Below are 7,797 nucleotides of genomic sequence, written 5' to 3'. Positions count from 1 at the left end.
TTATATAGACCTTAGTGGTCCCTAATACTGTATCTTTCTGACAAAGTGCTAATTTCAAAACGTTACTGACATATATAAACACTTTACAAACGGATAACATCGCCATTGTAACCAAAATATGTCTGAGTTTATTTGCAAAGCTATTGTAGGTGAACTAGCCTACAGCAGGCTGCTTAATGCAGACTATCAACACACAGGACGAGTTGGCCTTGCGGTCTGTGTCGACTTGACGCAAAGTAACACATTTTTGGTGTACGCCCTGAAAGGACCAAGCAGGTTGCACCATCCATGTTTTCTTCTGAACTGGACATTGTCACATTGTAGCTCGCTAGCTCGAAGGGGAGGGACATCCGGATCCCTCACGCAATTATGGGTGATTGTAGATGTATAGGAAATGTACTTCTATTGATCCAGTCTATCACCACACCCTCCTCTGTATACACCTACTTCCACCATCTACCTGCTCCATCCCATCTCTACCTGTCTGAATGACTGACAGTCTCCCTCCGCCCCTACAGATAGTCCTGGAGAGCGACATCAACCAGGATGGTCTGCTGGACTTCCAGGAGTTCTCCCAGTACCTGCGGGCTCATGAGAAGAGGCTGAGGCTCATGTTTCACAATCTGGACCGCAACAATGACGGTATTTACTTACACGTGCGAACGCACGCTCGCAGTTCTCTGTCACATCCCATCCTGTTCTCACTCTCAACTGGTAAAATACGGGTCAGTGGTGCTCAGCGTCAGATACCCATCCTAAAAGCCCCTTCAGTGTCTGTAAGGAGGTTGACTTTCCCCCAGGAGACCAGGGTTCATGTCCGGTTCTTGGCCCATGTGTCACTGAAACGTACATTTTGTAACCCCCCCGCTCCCACCTTTTCCTAAACCTATCTGTCCCGTTCTTGTTCTGCATGTCAGTTGAATGTACGTGACCCGGAGCGTCAAAAGTGACGCCAAGAGTGTTTAGATATTCAGTTCAATTCAATTTTATTTTATTTATATAGGGCTAAATCACAACAACAGTAATCTCACTGTACGTTCCATAAAGACTAGGTCTAGACCGGACTCTGGGATGTTATTTCCAGAAACCCAACAATTCCCACCAAGAGGAAGCACTAGGCCACAGAGGCAAGGAAACACTTCCTTTAAGACGCAGAAACCTGGAGCAGAACCATGGCCCAGGTTGGGGGGCATCTGCCTTGACCCGTTGGGGGTGAGATATGACACCAATGGAGACTTTTAGCGGCAATAACAAACTCCAAAGGCACGTGACATGCGTCAGTATTATAATAAACAGACTGCTGTTACACTCCTCCCTGCTCTGCTGTGTAGGTCGGATTGATGTCGGGGAGATCCAGCACTCACTGCACCAGCTGGGTGTGGAGGTCACCACGGAGCAGGCATCCAAGATACTGCAGAGGTACAGCGTGTGTGTGTGTGTGGGGGGGGGGGGGATAGCACAATAAATGACAGAAAATAACAAAAAAAACTGAAAAAGGGAAAATGATACTCCTCTTATCCGTTGTGTTGTCTGGAAAATCAACACTTTTGTTGATGCTTTTTATTGATGTTTTCAACACTTTTGACGTTTGTTTTTCAATGTTTGTCACTTTTTTTGGACAATTTCAACACTAACTAACTCTATTTTTACAGTTATTTTGGGAATTTATGGTCAATGAACCACATTTAGAGGAAATTATACCTAATGTTTGAGTTAGAAAAGCAGAAATTAGGAATTATTGAGACTAAAATTAAAGGAATGGATGTTGATGATAATCACAGACTGGCTTCTCTATATCGCTGATTGGTGTCCCCCTCTCTCTTCCCTTTCACATCTTCGGTTTCCCCGTATAACAAAAGCCTAATATGCCCAAAGCATGATATTAATAAAAACAACAAATCAGGACCATTACTGTAATAGGAGAAGCATAAAAAAACACGACATTTGTAAATTCTTTTATCAGGGTGTCAGTCACTAAATGGAGGAGGGGCAAATAACTGACTTTAAACAAGGATAGATCTAAGGGTGTATTGCAGGTTCAGGACCCAGATTCAGGTTTAGTCCCATGGTTTTTATCCACAACTGAACATGTAGGAACAAGACCTCTAGTGTGATAAGAGGAGCGGGACCATTCTATGGAGGGGTTGGAGGGATGAGTGTTCAACGTGCCATGTCATGGACAAAGGGAGTGCGTTTTGCAAGCTGTATTGCAGTAATTGAGTCTTCATAAGTGATCTGTTGATGAGCTGTAATTCCTGGTGTGACTCTGTCTCTCCCAGCATGGACAGGGATGGCACTATGACCATTGACTGGAATGAATGGCGCGATCACTTTCTGTTCAACCCTTTCCACAACATGGAGGAGATCGTCCACTACTGGAAACACTCCCATGTGAGTCCTCTGGTTCCAGTCATAGTAATGTTACAGTTAATAACAATGACAGTGTGCGTATATACAGTATATACACACATTATGCTGATGTTTGTTCCAGTGTTAATTTTTCTGATCAGTTTTTTTTAATTTCTTTTTATCGGTAATTATTTGACTCGTGATTGGTCGGGCGGGTGGATTGGCGGGACTTTGATGCTTTCACTACTGCGCCAACTCTGGCTCCAAAATCACGAGATGGTAGCACCCGTATTCAAGAGATTTGGGCTTTGCTTTTGTACAGTTAGATGATGTGGAGACACGCCGTCCTTCTTTATATTCAGTACAGTCTGTCATATGTAATGTTCGGCCTAAAAGGAAGTTTTTCAAAAGAAACCTTTAGTAATTTTACAATAAGGAGGCAAAACGCACAAACTAACTAAATACAGATTGACCCTTTTATTTTTGTTGTTCTAGATGTTTGACATAGGGGAACAGCTGACGGTACCAGATGAGTTCTCAGAGCAGGAGCGGCGCTCAGGTCTGGTGTGGAGGCAGCTGGTTGCTGGAGCGATGGCAGGGGCTGTGTCCCGGACAGGAACTGCTCCTCTGGACCGCCTGAAAGTCTTCCTGCAGGTGGGTCATTTCACTCTCACTTCAACTCATATGATGGAGGAACTTTTTAACTAGCCCCACTTACACACATTCTGTTTCGAGTATTTATATAAGTGTGTATACTGTATATTGTTGGTTGTTTTGTATGTGTAAGCGCATTGGGAGCAACGATGTTCAAAAGTAAAATTCCTTGTATGTGTCCTCATACCTGGCAAATGGAGCTGATTCTGATTGACACTGCAACATAAGCACTTGCTTGTTAACCAAATTATCTTATTGTATTGAGTAATAGATTTCAAGCTTACCATCTTTTAGCTAACTGATACACCAAAGATAAGACAAGTGGCCGCATGACTCTATTTCTTGTTTCAGGCGTAAATGTTGGAGGGCTGAACAAAGTGGAAATCCACCAAACTCTATGTTCACTGTCTCTATTACAGGTTTAACACTATGTTTCCCGTGGGGTGCCTCAGGGTTCTATGTTAGATCCTGTTTTATTTACATTGTTGAGCTTTACCTATGTCATGTAATTAACCAATTTAAAGATATTTCATATCACTGTGAGGATATTTAGTTGTATTTTTCCTTTAAGCCTGAAGAAACTGATAAAGTGACAGTTTTGCTTAACACAGACTGTAAAATAGATGACTGACCCACCAGTGTTTGTGTGTCCAGGTACATGGCTCTACATCTCGGGGCATCAATCTGTGGTCCGGACTGAGGGGGATGGTCCAGGAGGGAGGTGTCGTCTCACTCTGGAGGGGAAATGGCATCAACGTCCTAAAGATTGCCCCTGAATCTGCCATTAAGTTTATGGCCTATGAACAGGTAAGTGAACTCCAATTAATCAATGACAAAGTGAAAATCTGTCAGCTTGCATATGCTCGCAGATAGATATACTGCTGCCTGGTGTGTCATGTTGGATTGTCATTCAGGGACAATCCTAATGGTTCCTCTGTCTTAAAGAAAGGGAACAAATTATACATGATTTATCATAAAAGGATGTGTATAGTATACCTTTGCACTTGCCTTCTCTCATGCTGAATCATAAGACCACCACTCTTCTGCGCCCACCCGACATCTTCTTCCACTGCTCATGCCTTCCCTTCCTGCTCCTTGTCTTGTTCTAGATCAAGTGGCTGATCCGAGGAAGTAAAGAGGGGGGCAGTTTAAGGGTACAAGAGAGGTTCATTGCTGGATCTCTGGCAGGAGCTACTGCCCAGACCATCATCTACCCCATGGAGGTCAGTGTTTGTAATTGGCAGGGTTATGTTAAGATAGGGCTGGAAGGCCAATTTGCAAATTTCTTGCCACTATTTCTGGAGCTTAACACTGTTTTGTCACTTTTAAATTAATGCAAATCATGTTCTGGTGAAGACACATCCATTTTAGAGAGCATTTTCATAAACAGCGTAATAGAAAATAAGAGCCTGCCTCATGAGAAAGTACAGTGCAGACCTCTGTCAATGTCATGTCCGCTCTCACCCTGTTAATGCAGTGTACATTTTCCCAGTCACAAACAGATTTTTATGATTATTTTGACATCACATGAGTGCCCCACAAACACCAAGGAGCTCAGAGTAAAACCTGCTGGTTCTAGTTGAGTTAGTTTTAGAAATCTGGAGGGCTTCTGGACATGTCTAAATGGGAGAAGACCCTGGTGGAGACCCAGAACATGCTGGAGAGGTTACATAACACATTGCGTTTTGGGAAATCCATTAGAAGGATAGCCCACTGCTACCATGACCAAGACCCAGATAAGCAGCATAAAATGGATGGTTGGACAATGGTCTCTTGATGCTATTTCTTTGTAAAAATAAGATTGCAAAAACAAGTCATGTCCAATTAAAGAAAAGAAGAATTCTCCTATCCGTCCCCACTCTTTTACCTTCTTCAACTTTCCCCTGTCCCCCTCTGTTGGGTAGGTGCTGAAGACACGACTTACATTAAGGAAGACAGGACAATACTCAGGTATGGCTGATTGTGCCAGACAAATCATGAAGACGGAGGGAGTCCGGGCTTTCTACAGGGGCTACCTGCCAAACACACTGGGCATCATCCCCTACGCTGGCATTGACTTGGCTGTGTATGAGGTGTGTGTACATTACAGTATGTCCTGTGTAACTTAGCTACTCTTCTGCAATAAGGGAACAGTGGTGGGAACGCTACAAAAAATAACTACAGAATGTCAGAAAGGATACTTTAATTGTTGGATGGGTCTTTTCATGACATTGATATATCGGCAGGCCGATATTAGACATTTCCCGATAAAGACAAATCAAATTAAAATGCATATTAGGATATGTTGATTGTTTTTTAATAAGACTCTCATCTCCTTTCCTTTTTTCTTTGCTCTTACTGTATACCCTGTTTTCTTTCACTCTTCTCTATTATTTTGAAACTCTTTCTGACGATTCATGCTTGGAGACTCTGAAGAACGCCTGGCTCCAGAGGTACTGTGTAGACTCAGCAGACCCAGGAGTGTTGGTCCTACTGGGCTGTGGTACCATCTCCAGCACCTGCGGCCAGCTGGCGTCCTACCCCCTCGCTCTCATTCGGACACGCATGCAGGCGCAAGGTGAGATGCACAGTCCAGAACCTACTGGAGGTTCAGACATGCTGAACATACAACTGGTGTGAGACCGAGCTGAAGCATACAGAGGATGAACAAGAATAACCAATAACAGTAACCTCCATTGTGCCTCTTCTTTCAGCCCTCGCTGAGGGGAATCCCAAGCTGACCATGCTGGGCCAGTTCAAATACATCATATCCCATGAAGGTGTCCCGGGCCTGTATCGGGGCATCACCCCCAACTTCCTCAAAGTGGTTCCAGCTGTCAGCATCTCCTACGTGGTGTACGAACACATGAAGAAAGTTCTCGGGGTGGGTTACTAGCCTGACACGGAGCAGAGGGATTCATCACAAAAAGGGACAGAAATGCTTCATTATGGTTTTTCAAAGAAGAGGAAGAGGAGAGGTAATGATGCAGACTCAGACTGCAGTGGAAAAGAAAGCAAGGCGAGGGTGAAAGAGCCATTTGAGATGGGACTGATGAACGCTTCAACCCTTCTTTGGACCCAGTCAGGTTCAGGCTTGTGTAGCTTGCGGGTAGTCAGCAGGTAGATCATATTCATTTGTGGAAGAGAAGAGGTAAATGTGGGTCCCCCCTGAAACCACTATGCCACATACATAAAACACAGAACATGCATTCAAACCCAGTGGATTTGGATGTTAACAAGCGTCTCAACTTGGTCCAACGCACAGTAAAACAAAAGAGACATTGTAAGTACTAGAAAGTACTAGGACAGGTCATATGACTTTTGGAACATCAGGGTAAATAGTTACCCGTCACAAAGTTATCTACCAGGGATGCGTCCTTGCATTTACCTGATGGGCCAAAGCGGGGAATTGCCGATGCCATTACGTGGCGTTCAGGCCTTCTTGTTTTTGCTGGAGCCCTCTGGATTAGTTTTAGTGTTATTAGTGTTGTTATTAATTTACTATTATAGCATACTTTTTCAGGGAATTATGCATGACTGATATTTTTAAATTAACATATTTAAAAAATAATCTCACGTACCCCCTGTGGTGCTCCAGAGTACCCCCATTTGAGAAACACCGCGTTCGACCTTTGTCCCCTTTTTCTCTTTCTTTCGATAGAAATATAAGATTACCAAGGTTTTTTTGTGCAGTCCCTAAATAGAGCTTGAGCTGGGATTATTTGACACAAACTCATATTTCTAAGGTCAAGAATGAACTTTCATGTTCCGCTCAGTTGTAATTTATCATATCATATAGTATCATTTGTTCTGTAGATATTCAGCAGGGAATGTTTTATGAATCATATCAGCATAACTGTGTGTTGTCTCAGGAGTCTAACATCTCCAGATTAAAGCCAGGGACATATACTGCTGCTGCTGTCTTCAGCCACATCGGATTCTCTGACTTGGAATTAGAGCCCGACTGATAAAGTATTTTTAATGCTGATTTTATTTTAAAATCCGATGTTCCGATGTATTGGCCAAAATATATATATTTTTTAAATCCAGAAACGCATAACAAAACATGAACCTGAGTTCTCACTAAAGTAACATGATAATAATTTGTTGTATTGTCACCGACAGAACAGAGGAACATCAAATTATATTAAAGTTCTGATAAATAAAATTTATAAAAATACAAACTTAAGATATCAAAAGCAAATTAAAGAAAAGAGAGGGAAATTATTGAGTGTGTGTACCGCTGCATGACGTTTTGATGCTGCAGCATGTTAAGGGAGTGCTGATACACTCCTGTACACTTTAAAGGCCATTACTTGCATAGTAGTTTTCAACCTAGCAAGCGTACTTTGATGATGAATGCGTGCTGCCGCCGTGGCCTTGCATGCATGAAATCATATTGTAAAGCATGAGTGCATGATTCCAAGCGTTTAAGAGTGTGACAGCTGCCTTTTCTTCTATAAGCTATTTTTAATGAGCTGTTGTAGTGTAACTTTGATAAAAAACAACAACACAAACAGAGCTTTCTAGTTTTGATAAAACAGATGCAAGTTGAATGTGTATGTGCACTTTACATGCCTCAGTGATGGAATGATTCTGTGAGTCATAGTCGTCTTTAAAGCTGCACTAATTCACTTTTATTGCAGTCATAACTCAGGCAGTTCTCAAAACCCAACCAACCAACCAATCAGTCAACCAATCAACCAACCAACCAACCAATCAACCAACCAACCAACTAACCAACCAACCAACCAACCAACCAACCAATCAACCAACCAACCAACCAACTAACCAACCACCCGACCAACAAACCAA

General features: G+C 42.7%; 1 protein-coding gene across 1 annotated transcript in view; it reads left to right on the top strand.

The window, feature by feature from the left end:
- slc25a23b (solute carrier family 25 member 23b) overlaps window positions 1-6,449 on the top strand; it is a 10,385-nt gene extending 3,936 nt beyond the window's left edge. The window contains exons 2-10 of the mRNA XM_034894180.1: window positions 519-642; window positions 1,332-1,419; window positions 2,280-2,391; window positions 2,845-3,003; window positions 3,658-3,810; window positions 4,113-4,226; window positions 4,908-5,075; window positions 5,410-5,560; window positions 5,697-6,449. Coding sequence (XP_034750071.1) covers window positions 519-642; window positions 1,332-1,419; window positions 2,280-2,391; window positions 2,845-3,003; window positions 3,658-3,810; window positions 4,113-4,226; window positions 4,908-5,075; window positions 5,410-5,560; window positions 5,697-5,878 — 1,251 coding nt within the window. The 3' untranslated portion in view covers window positions 5,879-6,449. The remainder of the gene's footprint in view (window positions 1-518; window positions 643-1,331; window positions 1,420-2,279; window positions 2,392-2,844; window positions 3,004-3,657; window positions 3,811-4,112; window positions 4,227-4,907; window positions 5,076-5,409; window positions 5,561-5,696) is intronic.
- The last annotated feature ends 1,348 nt before the right edge of the window (window positions 6,450-7,797 follow it).

Source organism: Etheostoma cragini, chromosome 15 (assembly GCF_013103735.1).
Source record: "Etheostoma cragini isolate CJK2018 chromosome 15, CSU_Ecrag_1.0, whole genome shotgun sequence".
NCBI lineage: Eukaryota > Metazoa > Chordata > Actinopteri > Perciformes > Percidae > Etheostoma > Etheostoma cragini.
This window is presented reverse-complemented; position numbering and strand designations above follow the sequence as displayed.